The sequence below is a fragment of the Acomys russatus genome, chromosome 2 (assembly GCF_903995435.1).
Source record: "Acomys russatus chromosome 2, mAcoRus1.1, whole genome shotgun sequence".
Lineage (NCBI taxonomy): Eukaryota > Metazoa > Chordata > Mammalia > Rodentia > Muridae > Acomys > Acomys russatus.
In genome coordinates, this window is record NC_067138.1 from 56,792,927 (window position 1) to 56,818,192 (window position 25,266).

At 43.5% G+C, this 25,266-nt stretch overlaps 1 protein-coding gene across 3 annotated transcripts in view; it reads left to right on the forward strand.

Moving 5' to 3' along the window:
- Positions 1–330: 330 nt before the first annotated feature.
- Tdrd7 (tudor domain containing 7) overlaps positions 331–25,266 on the forward strand; it is an 86,384-nt gene continuing 61,448 nt past the window's right edge. Inside the window, exon 1 of one of the 3 annotated variants that reach the window (XM_051161583.1) lies at positions 331–479. In XM_051161583.1, coding sequence (XP_051017540.1) covers positions 396–479 — 84 coding nt within the window. In that variant the 5' untranslated portion in view covers positions 331–395. Of the gene's footprint in view, positions 480–3,495; positions 3,582–11,455; positions 11,598–25,266 lie in introns of those variants that run through there. The other 2 variants (XM_051161596.1, XM_051161589.1) reach the window with 2 other exon arrangements.

The window sequence follows — 25,266 nt, forward strand, 5'->3', positions numbered from 1 at the left end:
ATTCCTCCGGTCTGTTCTCCACCTCATCACCTAGGATATGCGGAGGTGTGGATAGGGACAGAGGGCCTGGTAGCTTCCCAGGAAGAAGCAGGAAGGACAGATGGAAGAATTTAGAAATCTAAAGAAAGAAACTGTGTGACTATGGAGTGACAGAGTCAAAGTCAAGGCTCTGAATGAACAACTGTCAGTCTTCATGAGCTCTGTGTGTCCCTTCACCAGAATCAACAGGTTGGAATCCTACCCCTCAGTGTGATGGTGTTAGGAGGTGGGGCCTTTGGGTGGGGCCTTTGTGGATGGGACCAGTGCCTTTATAAAGAGGTCACAGTGAGGTCTCTGCACACAGTGAGGTCTCCTCCTCATGTGAGGAGGACAGAGGAACCCCACCAGAGGATACAATGAGGAGCCAGCAGTCTGCAACCCAGAGGAGGGTCCTCAGCAGAATTGGACCAAGTTGGCACCCGGATCCTGGATCCAGAACGGTGAGAAATAAATTTCTGTTGTTTGTAAGCCATGTAGTCTCTGGTGCTTTGTTACAACAGCCCCAAATGACTGAGGTATCAGTCTGCAATCCGTACCCAGATGTTTTCTAATGTATAGGTGTATAGCTCTTTCATAGGTGTTTTGATAGTAGATAAAGGTTTGCTGTTTTTATGCTTTTAATGTATGGCCCTTTGTTTAGGGAGACTTTTGTTTCACTTATCAGGAGTACAGACAGGTGGCATTGCCACACAGAAAGTGTTGGACTTGAGCCCTTCGCTCACTCAGTCATTGCAAATATTTGATGTCATCTGATGTGTGCCAGGCGCTGGAGCATGCAGTCATCCTGATATCGGGCCCACCTCTAATACACAAAAGAATCTGTAAGGAGCAAGCCCTGAGATGTTTACAAGCCGGGTTAGAGTCCAAGTTCTGGAGCACGGGCTGTAGGAGGAAGAGTGCTCAAGTCAGCAAGAGTAACAGCCAGCTTCCTGCTCTGGCCCAAGCCCTGCCCCCACCCCAGATGTTAGCGTGGTATCAGAGCAAATTACAAAGCATCCCCGTTTTAAGGAAACTGCTGCGGGGATCAAAGGCTACAGCTTTAAATGAGTGAGGAAGTGAAGGGAAGATTGGGAGACAAAGTTTTGGGGCTAAAAGAGTTCCAGGGACTCCCTTGAAAGGAATGATTTCTTTAAATGCCGTCTTCAAGTGGTGTAAGCGCTAGGGTGGGTAAGGCATCTTGTAGTGTAGACTGTGAAGGAGACAAGTGTGTGCGTCCTGTGTCGATTGCTGAAAATAGGAACATCTTGTCCTCCATGTTTCTGGGTGGGGTTGGTTGTTCGGGGAACATTTCTGAATTATTTAAATCTATAGGGCTCAGGAAACAGTCCCCAACCTCCATTTTATGTTAAATATTTTAAAGTCTTCTCTCTTCATTTACTCCTGACATAAAATTCACAGCTCTCCCACCCCCATCCATCTAAGAATTCATCGTAAAATTATAGGAAAAGTAATTTGTGTTTATACAAACAGCTGGCAAGGCATTTACACTTTGGTTGGGATACTTCTCTAATAAGTAGACGAAACAACAAACATCTATGTACTGGTCCAGACTAACTGCCCAGTCACTATGACAACTAAAAATACCCTCCTGAGAGTCTACATGCCCTGGGGCAGGGGCTGCTCCCCTGGTGGATGGTGATTAATAGGAACTGACTTGAGGGCCAGCTCTTCTGCTACTTACTGGATTAGCTCTGTTGTGGAAAGGGATCCAAGCTGGAAGTGGAGCCAGAGGTCATTGGAATTCAGGTCACTGTAACCTTGGACTTTGACCTTGGATGTGTCTAACATGTCAAGGACTGGGTGACACATTTCCTGAATCCTAACTGCTCTTCCATTTCAGTCTGTGAGCCGGTGATGAGTGCCTCCCATGTTCCCAAGAAGTTTCTTTTCACTGCTTTCCCCCTTTCTTGCGCTCCCAGAAACTATTACAATGTAATTTGTTTGTTTGTTTTTCGATACAGGATTTCTCTGTGTAGCCTTGGCTGTCCTGGACTCATTTTGTAGTCCAGGCTAGACTCAAACTCGCAGTGATCTGCCTGCCTCTGCCTCCTGAGTGCGCCACCACGCCCGGCTACAATGTAATTTTTTTAAAAAGATGTTTATTCTTTTTTTTTTTTTTTTAAGATTTATTTATTTTATTATGTATACAGATCTCATTATAGATGGTTGTGAGTCAATATGTGGTTGCTGGGAATTGAACTCATGACCTTTGGAAGAGCAGTCAGTTCCCTTCACCTCTGAGCCATCTCTCCAGCCCTACAATGTAATTTTTGTATCAATAGTTTTATCCATTATTTCAGTTTGGTGACTGATTGCCTTGATTAAAGTATTAGTTACCACACCCTCATCTCATGCCCTGCCAAACAGATGGGCTTCCTGGCTACTTGATAGCACTTAGAATCTGTCATTGCAGGTCTTGCCTAAGCCTGAGCCGTATGAATGACCCACAGCTCACAAAGAATGCACTGAAGGTCTGTTAGACAGCACCAACTCTATTTGATACGATGTTAAAACAGTGGTTCTCAACCTGTGCATCTCGACCCCTTTGGGGGAGTCTAATGAGTCTTTCACAGAGGTCCAATATAAGGTATCCTGCATATCAAATATTTACATTATGATTCATAACAGTAGCAACATTACAGTTACAAAGTAGCAACAAATGTATTTTTATGAGCTGGGCATAGTGGTGCAGGCCTTTAATCCCAGCACTCAGAGAAGCAGAGGCAGGTGGATCTCTGTAAGTTCGAGGGCATCCTGGTCTACAAAGTGAGTCAAGGACAGCCAAGGCTACACAGAGAAACCCCTGTCTTGAGAAACCAAAAATAAATAAATAAATAAATAAATAAATAAATAAATAAAATATATACATAGTTGGGGTGACATCACCACACCATAAAGGGTTGCAGCATTAGTAAGGCTGAGAACCACTGTGTTAAAGCTTTCATTTTTCCCTCTTTCCCACTGCTGGTGGCTCTGTGCCCTCTGAAGCTTCCCTGATCACCCTCTGGGGGATTAGAGCCTTTCAGCTGACTCACCTTGGAGGCCTTTGTGGGAAGCTTAGCGGGTTTTGCTTGATCAGCAAGCCCTGAGCTCCACCAGTGCCAGGATTGCATCAGGGCTCTGGCAAGCCCTCCCTTGTGTTTTGTTTTTGCCCCCCTTCCCCTCCTTTTTTTCCTTACTCAGTTAAAGCAAACATAGTTGCCCAGAAATTTCTCTCCATTTGTTCATGGGTCAGTAGCTGAAGTGAGAGTGATGATGGCATTAATGGTTAATCAAAAATAGATCTATCCAGAGATTCCCTTTTGTTGTGGATCTAGATTCCCAGACCTCGTGGAAGGGGGAGAAGCTGCATTCCACCTGGATGCAGAAACAGCTCAGCTTGTGGCTGAGTGGCCGGCAGGAATGCCACTGAAGTCACTTGCAGCTGAGCGTCCCTTTACGCTGGAAACGAAATGCTTCGTCCTCAGCTGCTTTTCTGTGAGACCGCATCTGAGGAACAAAACACAATCTAGAAGCTCAATTAAGAGAACAGGTGTTTTGAGGTGAGGGCTGTGAAGGAGGTTGCCTGACAGGTACTGTGTGTGACACCTAATAATGTCACAGGCAAATCCCTGTGGTCCACTGATGGTATGAAAAGTGATGGAAATCAGAACAATGTAAAGAAGGAACATATATTAGGATAGAAGGTGAGATGGTGGCATGTGAGGTCTCTCCAAATGCTCCTTGAGTGGCTGTGGGGTCGAGGACGAAGAGTGTGTGGTTCTTGGATATACCATAGAGATCTGTCAGATGAGAAGGAAATAGCTATAGATATGTACTTGAAACAAGGTCCTTATTGGGCTTGATGAACTATTGTAGTGGGTGGGGCTAGAAGGCCCAAGAGCCCTAGAGCCTCTTGCCTTGGCTAGGTGTCCTGGTACCTCTCCTGTGGCTCTCTCCAAACAAGTAGGCCTCCCCATGAACAAAAATGCATGAGGAGCTTTTAGTGGAGGGATTCTTTTTGTTTATTTGTTTTTTATTTATCTTTATTTTATTTTAAGACAGAGCCTTTGTATGTAGCCCCGGCTGCCTTGGAACTCACTACATAAACTAAGCTGGTCTGTGAACTCACAGCGGCCCACCTGCCTCTGCCTCCTAAGCGCTGGCTTTAAAGGTGGGTGACACCACACCTACCTAGGTGGAGGTTTTATATCTCCTTTTCTTTTCTTTTTTTTTTTTTTTTATTAATTTATTCTTGTTACATCTCAATGTTTATCCCATCCCTTGTATCCTCCCATTCCTCCCCCCCCCCCCCATTTTCCCATTATTCCCCTCCCCTATGACTGTTCCTGAGGGGGATTACGTCCCCCTATATATTCTCATAGGGTATCAAGTCTCTTCTTGGCTACTTGCTGTCCTTCCTCTGAGTGCCACCAGGTCTCCCCCTCCAGGGGACATGGTCAAATGTGAGGCACCAGAGTATGTGAGAAAGTCGTATCACACTCTCCACTCAACTGTGGAGAATATTCTGACCATTGGCTAGATCTGGGAAGGGGTTTAAAGTTTACCTCCTGTATTGTCCTTGGCTGGTGCCTTAGTTTGAGCGGGACCCCTGGGCCCAAATCTGCCTATCATATTGTTCTACTTGTAGATTTCTAGGACCCTCTGGATCCTTTTATTTTGCTGTTCTCCCATGCGTCTCTCATTTAGAGTCCCAATAGGATGCCTTCCCCTCTGTCCCAGTTTCCTGGTAAGTGAAGGCTTTCGTGGGACATGCCCCTTGGGCTAGTATGCAGATATAAGTGAGTATATACCATTTGATTCTTTCTGCTTCTGGGTTAACTCACTCATTATGATCATTTCTAGCTCAATCCATTTATCCACAAATTTCGGGAATTCCTTGTTTTTAATAGCTGAGTAGTATTCCATAGTGTATATGTACCACAGTTTCTTTATCCACTCTTCTACTGAGGGACACTTAGGCTGTTTCCATGTTCTGGCTATTATGAATAAGGCTGCTATGAACATGGTTGAGCAAATTTTCTTGTTGTGTGCTGGAGCATCTTCTGGGTATATTCCAAGGAGTGGAATAGCTGGGTCTTGAGGAAGCCCTATTCCCATTTTTCTGAGATAGCACCAGATAGATTTCCAAAGTGGCTGTACTAGTTTGCATTTCCACCAGCAATGAAGAAGTGTTCCTCTCTCCCCACATCCTCGCCAGCATGTGGTGTCGCTTGAATTTTTGATCTTAGCCATTCTGATGGGTGTAAGATGGAATCTCAGAGTTGTTTTGATTTGCATTTCCCTGATGACTAAGGAGGTTGAGCATTTCTTTAAGTGTTTCTCAGCCATTTGATATTCCTCTGATGAGAATTCTCTGTTTAGTTCCAAGCCCCATTTCTCAATTGGGTTATTCGGTTTGGTGGTGTTTAATTTCTTGAGTTCTTTATATATTTTGGATATTAGACCTTTGTCAGATGTAGGGTTGGTGAAGATTTTTTCCCAGTCTGTAGGCTGTCGCTTTGTTCTCTTGACAGTGTCTCCTGCCTTACAGAAGCTTCTCAGCCTCATGAGGTCCCATTTATTAATGGTTGACATTAAGGCCTGGGCCGTTGGTGTTCTGTTCAGGAAGTTGTCTCCTGTGCCAATATGTTCCAGGCTCTTTCCCACTTTTTCTTCTAAGTGAGTTAGTGTCTCTGGTTTTATGTTGAGGTCTTTAATCCACTTGGATTTGAGTTTGTGCAAGGTGACAAATATGGGTCCAGTTTCATTTTTTTACACATAGACCTCCAGTTAGACCAGCACCATTTGTTGAAGATGCTATCCTTTTTCCATTGAATGGATTTGGCTTCTTTGTCAAAAATCAAGTGACCATATGTGTGTGGATTCATATCTGGGTCTTCGATTCGATTCCACTGATCAACCAGCCTGTTGCTGTGCCAGTACCATGCTGTTTTAAGTACTATTGCTTTATAGTACAGTTTGAGATCAGGTATGGAGATTCCTCCGGAGCATCTTTTATTGTACAAGATTGTTTTAGCTATTCTGGGTTTTTTGTTTTTCCATATGAAGTTCAGAATTGAACTTTCAATGTCTTTAAAAAATTGTGTAGTTATTTTGATAGGGATTGCATTGAATCTGTAGATTGCTTTTGGTAGGATGGCCATTTTTACTATGTTAATTCTCCCGATCCATGAGCAAGGAAGATCACGCCATCTTCTCAGGTCATCTTCAATCTCTTTCTTCAGAGTTTTGAAATTTTTTTCATACAAGTCCTTCACTTGCTTAGTTAGGGTAACTCCTAGATATTTTATATTGCTTGTGGCTAATGTGAAGGGTGTGGTTTTCCTAATTTCTTCCTCTGCAAGCTTGTCATTTGTGTATAGGAAGGCTACAGACTTTTTTGAGTTAATTTTGTATCCAGCCAATTTGCTGAAGGTGTTTATCAGCTTTAGGAGTTCTCTGGTGGAGTTTTGAGGGTCACTTATGTACACTATCATATCATCTGCAAAGAGGGATAATTTGACTTCCTCCTTTCCCATTTGGATCCCCTTGATCTCCTTTTGTTGTCTTATTGCTCTGGCTAGAACTTCGAGTACTATATTGAAGAGATATGGAGAGAGTGGGCAGCCTTGCCTTGTTCCCGATTTGAGAGGAATTTCCTTGAGTATCTCACCATTTACTTTGATTTTGGCTATTGGCTTGCTGTATATAGCCTTTATTATGTTGAGGAAAGTGCCTTGTATCCCCGATCTCTCTAAAACTTTAAACATGAATGGGTGTTGAATTTTATCAAATGCTTTCTCTGCATCCAAGGAGATAATCATGTGGTTTTTTATTTTCAGTTTGTTTATATGATGGATTACATTGATGGATTTCCGTATATTAAACCATCCCTGCATGCCTGGAATGAAGCCTACTTGGTCATGATGAATGATATCTTTGATGTGCTCCTGTATTCGTTTTGCAAGTATTTTATTTAGTATTTTTGCATCTATGTTCATAAGAGAAATTGGTCTGAAATTCTCTTTCTTTGTTGAGTCTTTGTGAGGTTTAGGTATCAATGAGACTATGGCCTCATAGAATGAATTTGGTAATTTTCCATCCATTTCTATCTTTTGGAGTAGCTTGAAGAGTATCGGTATTAGCTCGCCCTTAAAGGTCTGGTAGAATTCTGCACTGAAACCATCTGGCCCTGGGCTTTTTTTGGTTGGGAGACCATCGATGATTGCTTCTATTTCTGTCGGGGAAATGGGACTATTTAACTTGTTTATCTGTTCTTCACTCAACTTTGGCAAGTGAACTTGATCAAGAAAATCGTCCATTTCCCTTAGATTTTCAAATTTTGTGGCGTATATGCCTTCAAAGTAGGATCTTATGATTCTTTGAATTTCATCAGTGTCTGTTGTTATGTCTCCCTTTTCATTTCTGATTTTGTTCATTTCAATACTGTCTCTCTGCCTTTTAGTTAGTTTGGCTAATGGTCTGTCTATCTTGTTGATTTTCTCAAAGAACCAGCTTTTGGTTTTGTTGATTCTTTGGACTGTTTTCTTAGTTTCTAATTTGTTAATTTCAGCCCTGAGTTTGATAATTTCCAGGCGTCTACTCCTCTTGGGTGTTTCTGCTTCTTTTTTTTCTAGGGCTTCCAGTTGTGTTGTTAAGATGCTTATGTGCGATGTTTCCAATTTCTTTTTAAAGGCACTTAGTGCTATGAATTTTCCTCTTAGCACTGCTTTCAATGTATCCCACAAATTTGGGTATGTTGTTTCTTCATTTTCATTGAATTTCAGAAACTCCTTGATTTCTTTCTTTATTTCTTCCCTGACCCAGGTGTCATTTAGCAGAGAGTTGTTTAGTTTCCACAAACGTGTAGGCTTTTTGTTATTTCTGTTGTTGTTGAATTGCAGCCTAAGAGCATGGTGATCTGATAGGATACAAGGTATTATTTCAATCCTCTTGTATCTGTTGAGGCTTGCTTTGTGACCTACGATGTGATCAATTTTGGAGAAGGTTCCATGGGGTGCAGAGAAGAAGGTGTATTCTTTCTTGTTTGGGTGAAAGGTTCTATAGATATCTGTTAGATCCATTTGACCCACTCCTTTTCTTTTTTTTTCTTTTTTTTTTTTTTTAGCGCCAGTGGCAATGGGCTTATTTTCCTTCCCTACACGTAGGCCTTTCTTGGCACTTCCTTTCCATGATAAACTCAGTCTGGTGAAGTCTTTGAAAGCACAGGTGATCTCCCAGAAGGCTGCCCCCTGCAAAAGCCACTTGAGCAGGACACTGAAGACTTCTCTGCAACCTTGGAGATGAGAGATGTGTGTGTTCTTCTCCGGAGGAGCAGATCTGCCCATCTGCTCCCTGTTGTTGCTCGTGGTGGCCTAAGATGAGTTTGGCCTTTTCTAGCTATTTTGAAACTCTGCTCTTTGGCTCGAAGCTTCCCCCTTAGGTAAATGTTATGTGTGTTCACAGTGGGGCTTGACTCTGTAAAATCCTGTGTCTATGTGATGTTGCTTTCACATGTTCGGACTTACTGTTCCATTAAAGGGTAAGAACCCTGAGCCTAAAGAGTAGCCAATCTGAGCTGGACAAGGTAGCACATGCCTGTAATTCTAACACTTGGGAGTCCAAGGCAAGAAGGTGGAGAGTTCTAGGACAGCCTCAGCCACATAACAAGCTCTTGTCTCAAAAGACAAAACAAAAAACAGAAAATTAATTCTCCTGAATTTCCAGCTATAATAAAAGCAAACAAACAAACCAACAAAACAAGATCATACAACTTCCTTGCTAAAATTCAGCTTCTTGATAATCCTCATGATATATCTCAGTTAAATGTACGAAACAGAAACTTTGTTCAAGAACATATATAAAGGCCGGTGCGTACATGAAAAGATGCTCTATGTCATTAGTCATGGGGAAAGGCAAGCTAAAGTCTCAGTGCTATAGGCTTAGTGTTCTATCCATCAGTGTAATGCTCCAATTAAAAAGATCGATGATGCCAAATATTGACAATGAGTGGGACTCGCACTCTGCAGGGGGTGGAATGGCAGCATGGCGGATAAAATGGTAGTGCAAAATGATATGGCCACATAAGGTTGCACTTTGACATTTATATATAATAATATATTATATATGATTAAGTATACATATAAACATATTCATATATGTAAATATATAACTATGCATTTGTCCTACATCCTGACATTAATTCTACTCCCAGACATGTATGTGAGAAAAACATTTGACTACACAACAGTTATTTATAAATGTTATTTATAGAACAGTTCCAGGCTAAGAACAACAGAAATGTGACTAAGTAAACTAGCTGTGACAAATCTGTACAGTGACATGACACTCAGCCGTCAAAAGGCATCAACTACTGATAAGTACAACAGGAACGATTACACTACAAAGCATTACACTAAGTGACACAAAAAATTGCACATCATATGGTCCTATGCAGATGGTGCTCTAGAGAAAGCAAAACGGTGGTGACAAATCTCATCGGTGGCTGCCAGGAGTGGAGGGTAGAGGGAGGAACAAGGGATAGGTAGAAGCCACAGGGGAACTTCTGGGGATAAAACTAGTTGTGCATCTTGATTGTAATGGTGGCTACATAGTTGAATACATTTGTTAAAACTCCTCAAAATGCGTACTTGAAAATATTTGCTTGTGGCAAGTATTCATAGGGGAAACTGGTTGCTGAAAAGTAACTGCGGCACAGGGCTTTTCTTTGTACATAAGACACTGCAAACAGGGGCACCTTTACAACATGAAGGTTCTCAGACTTACGGTGCATGCGCATCATGTGATGATTTATTTTGTATATTGAACTCAGTAGTGCCTAACTTCCTGTCCCCATAGCTATCCTCTCAGGTTATAGATGCTGCTTTTATCCCCACCCTCATCTGAACGTGAAGCCAGGGCATGTCATGAATAGTTCAGAGTCCAAATAGAAGGCTGGTATATTCTAGGTCTGTTTGGAGTAGATCAGGGGACAGGGCAGGGAGAGAGACATCAGAAACAGACTTAAATAGAACAAAGGTGATGTGGAGAATTTGGTTTCAAAGAGAGATGCTTCGGTAGATTCAGGCAGGGACCAGATGTGAGATTATGAAAGAGAACAGTATTCAAAGAACACCCCTGGTCAAAGCCTTGGGACAGAACCTCCTGAGCTCAGGATATTCAGCTTTTAACCATCTCCTTCCAGTCTGTTCATCTCCTGCTACAGCTTTTCAAGGAATGGAAAGCTCCTTAAGCACAAGGCTTATAGGGTGTCAGAACACTTCTGCTGTTTGACAGCAGGTATTGAGTCCATAAGATAATTGTCCATTCACCCACTGAAGGATACGAATGCTACCTGTTTTTAGGTATTGCAAGCAAAGCTGATTTAAACATCTTTGTACAGGTCTGTGATGGATAAACCTTTCCCTTTCTCTTGAGTCAATACCTGGAAGTGGACTTGCCATTCACACAATGGAAACTTAGTGAGCAAAGGATATAAACTACTAGTATATACAGCAATACAGAAGAATATCAATAGAATTCTGCCGAGTGAAGAAAGCCAGACCCTCCCCCTTAAAGGCTTTGGAATAATTACATTCATATAAAACCCCAGAAAAAGCAAGCAGATCTATAGTAACGGTAAAAGACCAGTTATAGGGTTAAGGGATGGGACTTGAGGTAAACATCATAGAAAGAGAGAGCTTTTGAGGGTGTGGCTGTGCTTGCTCGTTATGTTAATTTCTATGGTTTCTCTGTTGCATACATAACAAACACATCAAACTGTACATTTGAACTGTGCAGCTTACAGTATGGCAGGTATACCTCAAACTGTAAAAAATGCTGGTTAAGGAAGCAGCAGGCTCTCATTAAAAGCATACAGAATGATATGAAGTGTTCATAGTGGGTTAAAGCAAACCAGGAGTTAAATGGAATTACCGTGAAGGGATTTAACACTTTTAGAAGGACTAACGAATATGACAAGTATTTATTTCATGCTAATTATATACTAATTGTATTCTAGGATCCCTGTCCTCAACCAGCTTTAGTTTTAGGGCAACGCTGCTCTACAGGTGCTAAGGGGTTGTGGCAAAGCAGAGAAGAGGGACAGAAAGAAGGCTGGAGTTCTAGTGTGGTCATCCTTCTGTAAAGAGTGACCGAGAAGACAGCTGAAGATAACTGTCTAGGAAAATGAAAATAAACTATTGGGATGTTGAAAAGAATGTGAACACTGTGGAAGGAGGGTGAAGCCCGCAGCCCGAGCTCCAAGCAGGCGTGCGCACGCGCAGAAACCGCTAGGCGGCGTCGGTTTCTTCTCTCACACGCGGACCCCGGAGTGGGCAGCCGCCGTGGCCGGAGCGCCTGCGCCTGCGCAGAGCTGAGCCGGTGACTGAGGGGCGGGGCGTGGTGCGACGGGGCGTGGCTTAGAGGGCGGGGCTTTAGGAGATTCCCAAGCCGCGGCTCCCGCCGTGCGGGGGAAACCGAAAGTGGGCGGCGGCCGCGTTGGGGGCCCTGGCGTAGGCGGCTGAGGGAGCCGGGCCCAAGGGCGCGGGCGTGGGCCTCGGGGCCCCCGGGACGAGGTGAGCTCAGGTCGGGGTGCGACAGGTGCGGGCGACGCGGGGCGGGCTGCGGGGCGGCAAGGCTCCGGTGGGACAGAGGCTAGGTGCGGAGCCTCAGGCCCCGGCCTGGTCCCCGCCGCGGCGGGGTTCCAGAGCGTCGTGCGTGACGCCCCGGGACGTGGGCCGGGCGTTCACCGGGGCAGCCGCGGTGCAGCGGGAGATGCAGCGGGGGGCGTGGGCGGCGCGCACATCTGAGCAGGAAGTGGCTCCCGGGCAGGAGCAACCGGCCGCGGCCGCCCGTGCGGGGCAGCGGTACCCGTGCTCTGCGCAGTTGTGCCATCCCGCGGGCCACACTGCGGCGGCCTCCGCCCTCGAGACCGGCCGGTGCAGGCCACGCACATCAGGCAGGACCTACACGTAGCCGTTCCTGTCAACCGTGAGCGCTGGGGAGGAAACAAGCATCCACGGAGAAGTTGTCTTGGAAGTTGGAGCTGACAGCTTTTCTGCTCCTACCCGCTTGAGGGGTACATTTCTATTACTATCCAGGGCCACCTTCCCAGTCATTTTGGGGAGCAGGAAAGGGAGATATAAAGACCCAGCCCCAAAGGATTCTGATACCACCAACACAAACGCTTTGCGTGTTGATACCCACCTCTGCTCTGCAGGTGAGCGTTTGCAGAGAACTGTTCTTGGTACTGGAACCGCTTTAGTGGCTGGAGTGAAATTTAGAACTAATCCCCCCGCCCCCACCTCTCTTCCCGGACCCCTGATGTGGCATTCTACAGTGCGGCCTTTGCAAATATGTATTGGAATCTGGGCTTCAAAGCTTAAATGTGAGGTCGGGAATCAATTGCACCCTTTCTCTCAGCCTTCTTTTTCATGTAGCAAATGGGAATAGTAAACTTATCCTTCGAAGTGTTTTCTAGGCAAGGTAAATCCTTTGGCTTATAATAATGACCATCCAAACTGGCTAACTTTTCCTTTCACCAAACTGCTCATATTTTACAGGTTGTGATTTCAAGGTTTTTGAGGATAGAGACACACAGATCTTATATATAGAAGAAACAGGCACATTGTATAGATGTTTATAGTTGCATCCACCTGACACAGTTGAGCTGCAGTTACATGCAACATACTGCGCTGGTTGTGGAGCCCACAGCTCCTCAGCCCCTCTCTTTCGCAGATTGCTTCTTTTCTAAGACCGTGAGGCAGCATGGGCAGTGCCCTCAGGTTTTAGCTCCGTGGATTGGAAGTGAAATGTAATCCCTGCTAATACCCCTTTTAAATGCGCCACATCAGCACAGCTGAATGCACTATTGTGTTTTGCCTCAAGAGTTTGAAAAGAACCTTTCTTTTAAAGTTCCTTTCTAATATAATTAGGGGTTTAGTAGAAATGTAAAGAAAATACACTTTATAGTTCAATTCCGAGTCCCTGTTTTGTGTTTGATGAAGTACAAATGGCAAGAACGGAGCTTTGATGTAGGAAAAAAAAAAGTCTAGATGTTTTCATGGATCAGGAGTTTCTTGTTGCTTGAAGTGCATTTGACTTTCATACTTATATAAATTGGATTTTTCTCCCTTTGTGACAAATTTGCTGCTGCTTCTCTTCTTCCCATCTCTGTGTTCCATTGTTTTTATAAGTCCCCCATAAGCCCAAAGTTGTCTTTTCAAACAAACAAAAAGTAGTTCATGTTGTCATTTTTAGTTGAAGTATGTGCCAGTCATAGCTTCTGCTCAACCAAGGTAACCCAGTGTGATTTCCAAGCAGACTTAAAATTTCAGCCTGTGCAGCTTTGTCATGAGCAAGCAAACCCATACTTTTCATCAGAACTTTGGATCCCAGTACCTCTTCAAAGGAATCAGAGGAAAGCAGAGACCAGAGAACCATGGTTCTTGTCCATAATCATATTTTTCCACAGGTAGAAAGAGACGGAAATCAATTGCTCAAAAAGACTTAGTGATTAGAACTAGGGTTGAAACCCAGATGGCTGATCAGATTACTTAGTCATCTCAGGGTTTTTCTCTAGTATGTAGATTCATAGAAACTCCTTACTAGGATATCTACATAGTGGCCGAAGTAAATAATTTGAAATAACAATAATAAAAATGAAAACTGCCTCCTAAAAACCTCTAAGGAAGATGACTACTCTTCCCTTTAAAAACCGGTGGTAGGAAGACTTAACTTAGGTTCAACAAGTAGACTGTAATTGGAAAGAAAATGCAGCCCCTTACCCTTTGCACACTGGGTGCGGTGGTGCATACCTATAATTGCAGCACTCTGGAGGCTGCTGGGAGGCTACATAGGGAGACTTCATCTTTAAAATTAAAGACAAAAGCAAAAGAACCACACACCTTGTAATATGCGAAATTGCTGGGTACGGATCTTAGATAAATCCCTCCCCTCTCTGAGGCTGTTTACTGCTTTGTAAGATGAAAGACTTGAGGTAGCCTAAACGATGTCTAAAATCTTTCAGCACATGTTCTAGGGCTTTTAGGTCCCTACTTGTTTAAAAAAAAAAAATCATGTCTTAAAGAGAGAGCAGCCTTCCTGAGGCTGGGACCCTTTAATACATTTCCTTGTGTTGTGGTGATTCCTGGCCTTAAAATGACTTTCATAACTGTAATTTTGCTACTCTCTGAATTGTAAATGGCTGGTGTGTAGGATATCTGATACATGTTACCTGTGGGGTCACAGTCCAGAGGTTGAGACCCACTGCTCTGGGGAGACGTACAGATGCTCCAACACTGAGCAAGTAGCTGAGGAGGTAAGAAAGTTCACCCTAATAATTCTTTGGGTTTATTTGGGAAATTAGAATTCATGACGGGAAAAATGTTGTGGGAAAGACAAGACAAATCATACAGTTAAAAATAGTTGAAAAAGAGAAACTTAACAGAAGTAAACCCACAGATAAGAGCCAGACTGTTGCCACTGTGGTCATTTGGTGGGCCCCGTAACCGTAGGATACCAGGGGCACACAGATGTCTGTGGTAGAAGCATCAGAAAACATCTGTTTCAAACAGCTGTGTGTGGTGGTGAACATCTGACTCCGGGCACTTGAAAGGCAAAGGCAGGAGGGTCTGACATTTGAGACCAGCCTGAATGTCATAGTGAGACCCAACCTCAAGCAAATAACGAAAACCGCCACAGATTTCTCAAAATAACACTTTCTTGAGTAATTTTCAGGTACAGTAAAGAAAAGAGACAGTTTTATACAAAATAGTTTTGAAATACAGTGAGGATTATTTTAAGCCATGTCAGTTGTCTACATTTATGTTTGGCACTGTAACTTGGTGTAGATCCCTTCCCTAGCATTCAGAAGGCCCTGGATTCTGTTTCCAGCACCACACCCACCCATACCCAGGAACAAACAATTTTAAAGCTGATTTCCTGTACCTCCTATGCAGCGTTAGTGCCCTGGGGCCTTTGCAGTGAGGTGTGTAGCAGCATTAGTGCCCTGGGGCCTTCGCAGTGAGGTGTGTAGCAGCATTAGTGCCCTGGGGCCTTCGCAGTGAGGTGGGTAACAAGAGGAAAGGGAAGGGATGGTGGAGTCTGAGGAGCAGTCTGTTCACTGCTCAGTTTTTACAACACATAACATTCTCTTGGATTCGGATGCGTCTCTGTCTGTCAGGTGCTGGTAGGTCCCCTTTTCCAGTTCTGAAGGGTTGTCACCAAGCTGCATCCAGATCGGTAGTGTTCTCGGAAAGAAAGGTCTAGATTGGAAGTCAGGAGACCAGAGCGTTTTGATTCTGGCCATGAAATAGATAAGAGTTAGAATACTTAACAGTGGACCTCTATTTCCTCAGTTTTCAAAGTTATATCTTTACATATTGATTTATTTTTATTTTATGTGTATGAGTGTTTGACTTGATTGTACATATGTGTGCCAGATCTGTGCCTGGTGACTGTGGAAGTCAAAAGATGGTTGGATCCCCCAAAGATTGTTGTTGTAGGCAGATGTGAATTGCCCTGTGGGTGCTCAGAACAGAACCCAGGTCTTCTGCAAGAGCAGGAAGTACTCTTAACCTCTGAGCCGTCTCTCAACCTCCATATTTCTCATGTGTGTAAATATGCAGTGTTCATTTGTATTTGTGCACAAGTGTGCACATGGGCGTGGAAGCCGGAGGTCAGTATTGGGTATCTTCCTCTCTCATTCTCTTATTTTTTGAGACAGTCTCTCACTGGACCTAGAGCATGCTGAGTTGGCTAGACTGACAGTTCTTTGAGCCCAGAGACCTTTGTGTCTCTACTCTCCTCCTTCATTGGGATTACAGAGACAAGCCGCTGCGTCCCGCTTTTTACATGTGCTGGACTCAAGTGCTCAGGCTTGTGCAGCAAGCTCTTTACCAGCTAAAACATCTCCCAAATGCCAGATTCATATTTAAGCTTAATAGTTTGAAGGAGATGGCATTAAGGTGCCTTTGTTGTGTGACAGAACTTTTACACACACATCTACTTACCCCAGTTAGGGAGGCCACAACAGGCCAAAGTCCACTTGGTAAATCAATGAGTTTTATTGGCTGTGGCGTTACTCAACAGGAGCATAAATTACTCAGACCCACCCCCAAATGAGTGATAGCTCACAATACCTGGAAACCTGGAACACACTATACAGCCTTCAGGCAGCTTACCAGGCTCAAAAATGTCCCTTCTAAGTGACTCAGTTGTTCTAAACCTCTTCCAGTCAGCTAGGCTTATCTGAGAGTCAACTTTTCAGCATTGTTTGTCTGAGAGGTACTCTTTGGCTTTTATTGTTTGCTCTAGCAAGGAGGGCCCTAGTGAATCTGGTCGGTTTCAGGGATTTCCTGAAGCTGTTTTGAGTTGTTTTTCTTCTTGCTTTAAGGCGCTTCCCTACAGGATAAGATGTTTTAGTCTTAGAGAAACTGTTAGCACAGCATCCCGCTTTCATTCCGTGCTGTTCTCAGGTCACCTTTCTGAGGCTGGATCCATGTCCTACACTGTCCTAAGACAGCCGAGTCTAGGGAAATTGCGTTTTGCTCCAAGACTATTTGTCAAAGCAGGTAGTGACCCTTCTACTTGTTAGGAGAGAAATCATGGCGATCCATAGCTTGCTCACCAAACTTGTCAGTTGATACATGCATTTGTGAGGCAAGTAAGTGAATCAAGACAGCTCCCAATATTTTGAATTAAAGCCAGAACTAGAAATTTCTCCAACTTGTTTTCTATTTTCTGCCAGTATATTTCTTCCTGGCAGTTAGACACACACACACACACACACACACACACACACACACACACACACACACGCACACACACACACACCATGGTTCTGTGAAAGTTTCTTGAATAGCTGCTGAATGCACATATTCAGCTGGTCATGCTTCTGTTCAGCATAAGTAAGGACAAGAAGAGAGAGAGAGAGAGGAAGTGAAATGAAATGTGGTTTGTCACAGTGTTTCTTCCTCATTGACAGGTCTTTGCCAGCTGGCTTTGTGACTAATAACTCCCCATACACTGGCTGGGCAGTCCTCAGGAGTGGACACCTCTGAGGACCTGTAGTCTGGAATGGAAGGCCCACTCCATTTCTCCCCGCCTAGCCTCACTCAGGTCGCCTGATCTTGTAGGATACTGAAAACTCACAAGGTCAAAGCCTTAAAGTTCACTTAAACTCAATGGAACTCAATTTTACCTTGGCATTTTTAGAGACAAAAGTAAGGGAAGAGCTTGACGCAGGGTACCTGAAACTTTGCCTTTGGACTCTCAGAAGTTGAAATTCCCATGATAAGCTTATTGTTGTGCTTGTAACAAATGATAACCAAGATTTAAAAAACAAATAAACAAAAAACCACTTTTAGAGGAAGGTATTCCTATGCACCTGAAGAGTATAATTGCCCTGTGTAAAAATTCTAAACAGACAAACAAAAATGTCATGATAATTAAAGATTTCATAAATTGTAGCATTCTAAAGCACTATATTCTGGAAAATACTATTTTGAACCATGCCTCTGTTTTTTGAACAATACCTTAAGCAATATAGCTAATGGAAATTGCATAAGATACTAGAAAAGTCGTTATGCATGAGAACAAGGTACACATTTGAGAAGCCTTTCTGCCTTCCCTGCCCAGAGTAGCAGGTATTTAACCATCTTTCAGGTTCTTCCCTTGCAGCCTCAGGCATTCAGAGGGCTGGTGTTCTATGCAACATTGTGTGCTTTAGGGAAAAAGCAGGGGGTGGTGGTGGTGGCGCGGTGACCTTAATTTACAAACTGCAGCCATCTGCAGAGGCATGGCTTCGCATTCTTCTCAAATATGAACTCCTTTTTGTAGCTTTAAAAAAAAACAAACAACAACTCTGTGTACGTATTGTGCTTCTGGTATTTGTTAGTTGATTAAATAGATAACTACCAAAAGCCTGGGAAGAGTGGCAGTTTGTATCGGTGAATCCCAGCGCTCTCTGCACTATTTGAAAACAGAAACATGTCTACGTTTGCAATGTTCAGGCGCTGAAGCAGCACCTGCTGCCCCTAGGATGTGTGGACGCCTGACAGCAATGCCGTGGCAGTGGCCTGACACTGACTGCTCACTGTGAACTCAGTGTGTAGTGCCCAGAAATAATGCAACGGATGCTTTTCGTCTGGTGGCAGGGTAGTTGTCTCCTCCAGCTTGTAAAAATCTGTGTAACTTGAGGACAGTTTTAATAACAAATTGGCTTCATGATTATTTATATAATAACTCACATATGCTGTGCTGTATTTTAGTAAAGAAGGAAGAAGGGTCTGGTTAGTTAGATGGAGATTTCTACTGAGTTCTACTAGAGCATCTGCAGGGAACAGGCACAGATCCTGCAGCGAAGGAGACAGCAACACCATGAATACTGTGTGATGCACACCAAGGTGACTGAGTGATGCGCACCAAGGTGACAGGAAGGCAGAGTAGTGGAATAGAGGTCACCATGTAGCTGGCACAGTGACTCTGACTTTGAGTAGAGTGGCGGCCAGGGAAGGCACTGCTGAGATATTTACCTGAAAAGAGCAGTAATGACAAGGAGTTGACAGGTGTGGGACCAGCAGGCACGAAGGTCCTGAGGTGGGGCTGTCTGAGCACAGTCCAAGAAAGGCAAGGCTCCTAAGATGAGTGCAGTCGACCAGGGGTGGGGGGGGGGAGTGGGGGGATGGAGGCCAGAGAGGTCGGGGTAGGCATGGATAGACTTTGGGTTTTCTGTCTTAAGAGTCGAAGGTTTTGAGCAGAAGAATGCCATGATGGGACTCAGCGTGCAGCGTCTGCTCTGTTTGGTGTGTGTGGTGTGAATAGACTCCAGAAGGCAAAATGGAAGCCAAGACCAAGCAAGAGGCAAAGACACTGCTAGTGTCAACTACGGTGGCCTCACGGAGGTGGTGCGGCTTGGTGGGTGTCAGCCATCCATTGTCATCCAGTAAAGGAAATGAACACTGCTGGTGGGCACCTTCTCAGGCCAGGCCTGGGAGAAGGAGCCTGTGCCAGGGAAAGCAGAGTGCTCTTTGCAGGCTGGCATTGAATTTGGACATATAAGCAAAAGCAGACCCAGAGACAGCTTTCTGCTGGCCCTGCTCCTCTCCACCAATTGAAGTCAGAATGTATTACTTATTTGTTAGCAGCTTTGCTGTGGAAGTAAATACTAAAATATGCATGCTTTATAATCTAATGTTAAAGCGAGAATCTCAGGAGTAGGTGTATGCGTAGTATGAAGCTTTGCAGAGCAGCTCAGAAAATTTCACTTAGCCTAAATAATTGCCAAGGAACAGTATTCAAACATGCAGGCAGACAGGGTGGGGAAGTGAAAACTCGTCCACACTGTTGTGCACTGTCATTGAAGCCTCATTGTGTCTAGATGAATGGTGCCTAAGTATTGTAGTTGAAGGGAGGGCAGTTAGGACAGTGACTGACACCTGCGTTTGCGCAGTTGATGGCCTAAGAGAAGGAAGCGCATTGAAAGGGGGTGGGATTTAGAGAAGGAAGCGCATTGAAAAGGGGGTGGGATTTAGAGAAGGAAGCGCATTGAAAAGGGGGTGGGATTTAGAGAAGGAAGCGCATTGAAAGGGGGTGGGACTTAGAGAAGGAAGCACATTGAAAGGGGGTGGGATTTAGAGAAGGAAGCGCATTGAAAGGGGGTGGGATTTAGAGAAGGAAGTGCATTGAAAGGGGGTGGGACTTAGAGAAGGAAGCGCATTGAAAAGGGGGTGGGATTTAGAGAAGGAAGCGCATTGAAAGGGGGTGGGGTTTAGAGAAGGAAGCCTTGGGCCCAGCTTCCAGTGAGTTAAGTCCTGAGTGGGGTGTGTGGCCTTCACACCTCCCTTGCCTTCCTAAAATAAAGGCCCTGCTTGGGAGACTGCTATTTGCCATTCTTTCAAAGCAGAAAAAACAAGGGAGAGAGCGATGACACCTTTCCTGGAGAAGGGTAGAAAACTCTCCTAGGGAGGAAGGAGAAGCAAGCTTGTGTGGGGCAGCCACAAAACTCATTTCAGATGAGCCTGCAGGATGAAGGAGCCTAGTCTTTCAAACTATCTTTGTATCTGTGTTAGTAAGTCTCTCTAGTAGTCATTGGAATAAACCTGTCAGAGGTTTGCCCTCGTACGTAAAGCTACTGCATACATGAATGTACAAATTCTATGCCCTATCTCTTGGGCAGTTCCTTGGGAGTGGGATTGTTGAGTTCTGTGGTAAGTGTATACTTCACTCCCAAGAAGTTGCTAAGGTGTTTTTGAAGAACTGTTTTGAACACCCACCAAAAATGCATGTAAGTCTGGTTACTCTGCATTAAAAAGTGTGTAGTGTATGTAGGTATGCTGGATCTGCACCTGTGTATGTGTGTGTTGGAGGCCTCTAGTGCTCTCCCCCTGCCCCCTCTTTTTATGAGACTGGGACTCATTGAATCTAGTGTTCTCCTTTTTGGCTCCACTGTCTCTTCGCTCCCGTGATGGTGTTACAAGTGCATGTTGTCTGCTCAGCTTTTCTTGTGAGTGCTAGGAATCCAAGTTCATGGCCTCATGTTTTTGCAGCAAGCACTTTACCCACCGTGACATCTCTTAAGCCCACCAAGTAATGTAGGGGTGGGGGTGGTATATACATGCGTGCAGGAGTCAGAGAGTAGCTTTCAGTGTGTTGGTACTCACCTTCCACTTTGAGACAAGGTTCCTGTTTTTTCCTGCTGGCCAGGGAGCTCCCAGGGATTCTCCTATCTTTTGTTGCCTGGTTCAGTGTAGGACTTCTAGCATTACAGACCTTTTGAAGGTTCTGTAGGTTCGAAGGAAGGTCTTCACATGGCAAATGTTTGGTTTTGGTTTTGGCTCTGTCTGCCATTTTGACTTCGTTACTGATTTTGCTGTGTCTGTGCTGGGAGGGTTTGTAGGAAGGAAAGGGAAAGGGGAAATAATGTAATTATATTATAATCTCAAAATTAAAAGGAACTATTTTTAAAAAGTTTTCTGACATGTGCATCTCTACTGAAGTATGCTTTTAGGTTCTTTGCATATTTCAATTAGATTCTTTAGTGAGTTTTGAATACACACACAAGATACAGGGTCTCTTTATGAAGCCCTAGATGTCCTTGAACTCACTCTGTAGATCAGGCTACTCCTGAACTCACAGAGATCCTCTTTCCTCTACCTCTTTAGTACTGAGATTAAAGGTATGGGCCACCACATTCAGCTGAGCACCACTGGCTCTTCACTGGCTGCATTAAGAAAATGTTTTCTTTTAGTCTGACACTTGTCTTCATTTTCTTAATGTCTTTTGGAAGATCAGAAACTTACATTTTTAAATAACATTCAATTTGTCAACCTATTCTGCAGTAAAAAATTAATAATCTCAGCATAACCTAAGGTCATAGAAATTTATTCTCTTTTTCTAAGTATTGTATAACTTTTTCACTTTGGAACTAGATAATCTATTTCAAGTTAGTTTTCTCATATGGTATGAGGTTCCTTTTTAAAATCTTTTTGTTTGTTTTTTGGTTTTTCAAGACAGGGTTTCTCTGTGTAGCCTTGGCTGTCCTGGACTCACTTTGTAGGACATGCTGGCCTCAAACTCAACAGAGATCTGCCTGTCTCTGCCTCCCGAGTGCTGGGAACCTGGCTGAGGTTCCTTTTTGTGTGTGAAAGGATGATAGGTTGTTGAGTTTTCTCCATTTCCCTAACGCTCTTGTTGGAAAATACTTGGCATGTATGGATTATGTGTTGTGGCTGTGAGAGTCTCAGGAGTGTTGGGGGACGGTGTAATGTATTTTGATGCTAATTACTGCTTGCTGTCTCTGTGACCCACCTTTTGATTAATAAAGAGCCATCCCACCTGGGCAGGGCAGAGGAGATAGAAGTGTGGCTAAGGTTGGGCGCAGGGGTGTGTGTGTGTTGGGGGTGGGATCCTGGGAAGAAGAAGAGAGAGACCTGAAGGGACAGAGGAGTAGAAGGCTGCCATGGGTTAGATGGAGGAGAAGCACATGGCCAGCATGGATGGAGAACATTAACAAATATTTGGGATTATGGATGGGAGGTAGCTTGATAGGAATTATTAAAAGCAAATGGCATAGGATTGGGGCAGGGATCCCATACCTGCCCCACTATGGAAAATGGTTTAGAGAATTGATACCTGCCCTGCCCCAGGTTAACTAAGGCTATTTTAAAATATAACAACTGTCAGTATCTTAATTGATTGCTAGCAGGGCCTACTAATAATATAGGTAATTTTAAAACAATAGAGGAGGCCACGTTGAGTAGAGGGAAGAACATAAGGAAGATGCAGGTGTGCATTTGCTGTGAGTTTTTTAGTCATACTTGTAAGACTCCCACCCCAGGAGCTGGCTTTTTTTCATGAACAAATGAGAAAATTACTATTTGGAGTTTTGCTCTTCTGTTTTCTAAGCCAGAAAAAGGGAAAGCCTGCTTATGTAGAACTCTGCTATCCAATGTGGGAGCCATTAGCCACATTCAAATCAAATATTTACTTCCTCAGTCATCCTAGTTACATTAAGCATTAATGCATTAGATGCATTAAGCCACATGTGGCTCCCATGTGGACAGCACAGACACTCAGTGGAGTGTGGTGTGACACTCCTATAATCTCAAATCTGAGGAGTCACAAATTCAAGGATATCATGGACTACATGGTGAGTACCAGGATAGCCTGGGCTACATGATGAAACCATACCTTAAAAAATTTTTTTAAGACAGGATTTCTCTGTATGGCTGTCCTGGACTCACTTTGTAGACCAGGCTAGCCTTGAACTCACAGAGATTCACCTGTCTCTGTCTCCCGAGTGCTAGCATTAAAGGTGTGTGCCTCATCTGGCTTAAAAAAAATTTTAAAGGTAGAGATGAGATATGATAGGTATTAATCTCTATTCAGAAATTTAGACCCAACAAGATAGGAAAGATGTTTACTTGAAGTTTGCCAAATACAAATGGCCAAATCACTATGAATTTAACATTTATATAATTCCTGATTATCTCGTGGTTCTTCCTGCTGTATGTATTTTATTTTACGCATGTGTAATAATGTAAATGTATGTTGGAAAAAAATAATAAAAATATTTTCAAAAAAAATTTTAAGTAAATCAAATATTTTTTATCACAGAAAGTTTTATTTGACAGCATAGATGAAAAAATTTAAATGGCCTCTGGTTTTCCACCTTCTTCCCGACTGACAGGATAAGCCACCTTTTTTATTTCTTGAGGGTTATTCTTCATTCTGTCTTTTTCTCTGAAAAACTGAAGCCAGATACAGTTATTAGTCTAAAGAAAATATGAGCTGTCCTGACAGATAATATCTTTAGCCAAAATCCCTACTAATTTCCTAGAGATCCAAATCCACCTTTCATTTTTTTCTCTTACTCAATTTGTCTGCTGCTCATTAATCCTTAAAAAGATAATAGCTTTGTTTTGAAACTGTAACTACAGGCTTCCCCATTCCCTTTCCTTCCTCCAGCCCTTCCATGTTCCTCTCTTGCGCTTTCTCAAGTACATGGCCTCTTTTTCTTTGTTATTAAATGCATAACACCCAGCCAGACATACACACTTATACAATACATATATTCCTAAATGTGTAAATTCAATCTGCTCAGTCTGTATAATGTTCTCATCTATATATATATGATTTCTGGGCTGACCACTTGGCACTGGATAATCAATTGGTGTGCTCTTTCCTAGGGGAAAGTCTTTCTCCCACTCTCAGCATTCCCCGGTTGCCTATAGTTCTTTGTCTAGGGTTGAGGCCTGGTGAAGTTAGTGTGTCTATTGTTGTCTTTGATGTTCAGGTCTTGTTTAAGCAACTATATTCATGAGACTTCATGGGTGTACCCTCTCTGATATTTCTAGGAGACACAATCCCAGCAAACTTCCTGTTCCTCTGGCTCTTAAAATGCTTCTGCCCCCTTTTCCTCAATGAACCCTGAGCCTTAGACGTAGTGAGATTTTGGAATTTTTATTTCTTTAAAAAACATAGAAATATTATAATAATGTGCTTTCCTTTTAATCCCAGGTGTAGGGATATGAGGCTGCTTCAGACTGTGCAGTATCTGACCATAATTTACCTCATGTTCTAGCAGAAGCATGGTTTTACTAGTTGCAGATAATTTCTGTGATTGTGTGACGTTTGGAATTCCAGGACCATTTCATAGGGTATATAAACACTGAAAGGCAGTGTTGGTTGTTGGTCACTCAGGGAGGTTGGTTGTGCTTTGTTAGTAGTTGTACACCAACAAGAAATAAAAGAAAGGAAATTAGATTCAGGGAATCTCCATCTTCCCCCCCAACTCCCGCTTCTATCCTTCTTTCTCTCCTATCTAGTGATAGAGGGTGAAACTGAGGGGATAAAGAGTGGGAAGAAGAACCCCCAAAGTAGTAAAGACCAGCCCCACTCAGATGCAGGGTTGTGCTGTAGATGTATCGTCAGAGACTGGCTACCACACAGCTGCTTGTTCTTTGCAGTTTGATCAGATGTGGGGTGCCGATTAGTTTTATGTCAAGTTTACAGAAGCTAAAGTCATCTGAGAGGAGGGAACCTCAATTAAGAAAATAATTCCATAAGATGGAACTGTAGGCAAGCCTATTGATGGGGTGCCCAGCCCATTTTGGGTGGTACCATTCTGAGCTGGTGGTCCTGGGTTCTATTAAGAAAGCAGGCTGAGCAAGCTATGATGAGCAAGCCAGTAAGAACATTCTTCCTTGGCCTCTGCAATTAGCTTCTGCCTCCAGGTTCTTTCCTACCTGAGTGCCTGACTTGTTCCAATGATGAACAGTGATGTAGAAGTGTAACCAAATAAATCCTTTCTTTCCCAAATTGCTTTTGGTTGTGGTATTTTATCACAACAGTAATAACTCTAACCAGGACATGTAATTTTCTGTAATGGTCTCTGTATGTTTCAGGAGATGTTTGCTTAATGAGAGGTGAGAACTACACTTACCTGTAGGTATAAGGACAAATAATTTATGAAGTTAGAGACGACAATGGTTTAGTAAAGTGGTGGTTGTAGGCTCTGCTCTAAGATCCATGACTTCATAGCCCAGGAGAGTTGACCAGGTTTCCAACACCAGGCATAACTTCCCTTTTGTTGAACTGGCCTCAGATTCAATTAGAGAGCTGTTGGTTACTGCCAAGGTATGCACGCCACTGTTGCATCCTTAGGAGTATCATGCCATGCTGGTTATTATGTGGTTCATAGGCATCATAGTGGGGTAGAACTGGTTGCTTCCCTCCCTTGGA